General features: G+C 43.7%; 1 protein-coding gene across 1 annotated transcript; it reads right to left on the reverse strand.

The window, feature by feature from the left end:
• On the reverse strand, positions 1-277 carry OGAPHI_005295 (uncharacterized protein; the record flags this gene model as incomplete). Its single annotated transcript, XM_046206463.1, has 1 exon — positions 1-277. A coding segment is annotated over one exon (277 nt), but the record flags the coding sequence as incomplete, so codon positions are not given.

The raw sequence follows: 277 nt of genomic DNA on the forward strand, positions 1-277 counted from the left end.
TATCAGCTTCTTCCTTTCTGTTGTCGAAAGTGGTGTCGAAGATATCTTCGTCAATGACAGCCAAGTCCTTGGATGGGAAGATAGTGTTATCGAAGTCGTTAGTGAACTTGTATCTGACAGTGACAGATTCACCAGCTGGAATGTTCTTGAAGTGATAGACGGCACCGGCTTTAGAACCCTTGTGTTCTGGGTTACATAGCTTCTTGTTTCCGTGGACCAAGTATTCTTCGAAAGCGTCCTTAGAGTAAGGGGATGGGTTCTTTTTGTCATTGAACAA

Source organism: Ogataea philodendri (assembly GCF_020536065.1).
Source record: "Ogataea philodendri strain CBS6075 chromosome Unknown scaffold513, whole genome shotgun sequence".
Classification (NCBI taxonomy): Eukaryota; Fungi; Ascomycota; class Pichiomycetes; order Pichiales; family Pichiaceae; genus Ogataea; species Ogataea philodendri.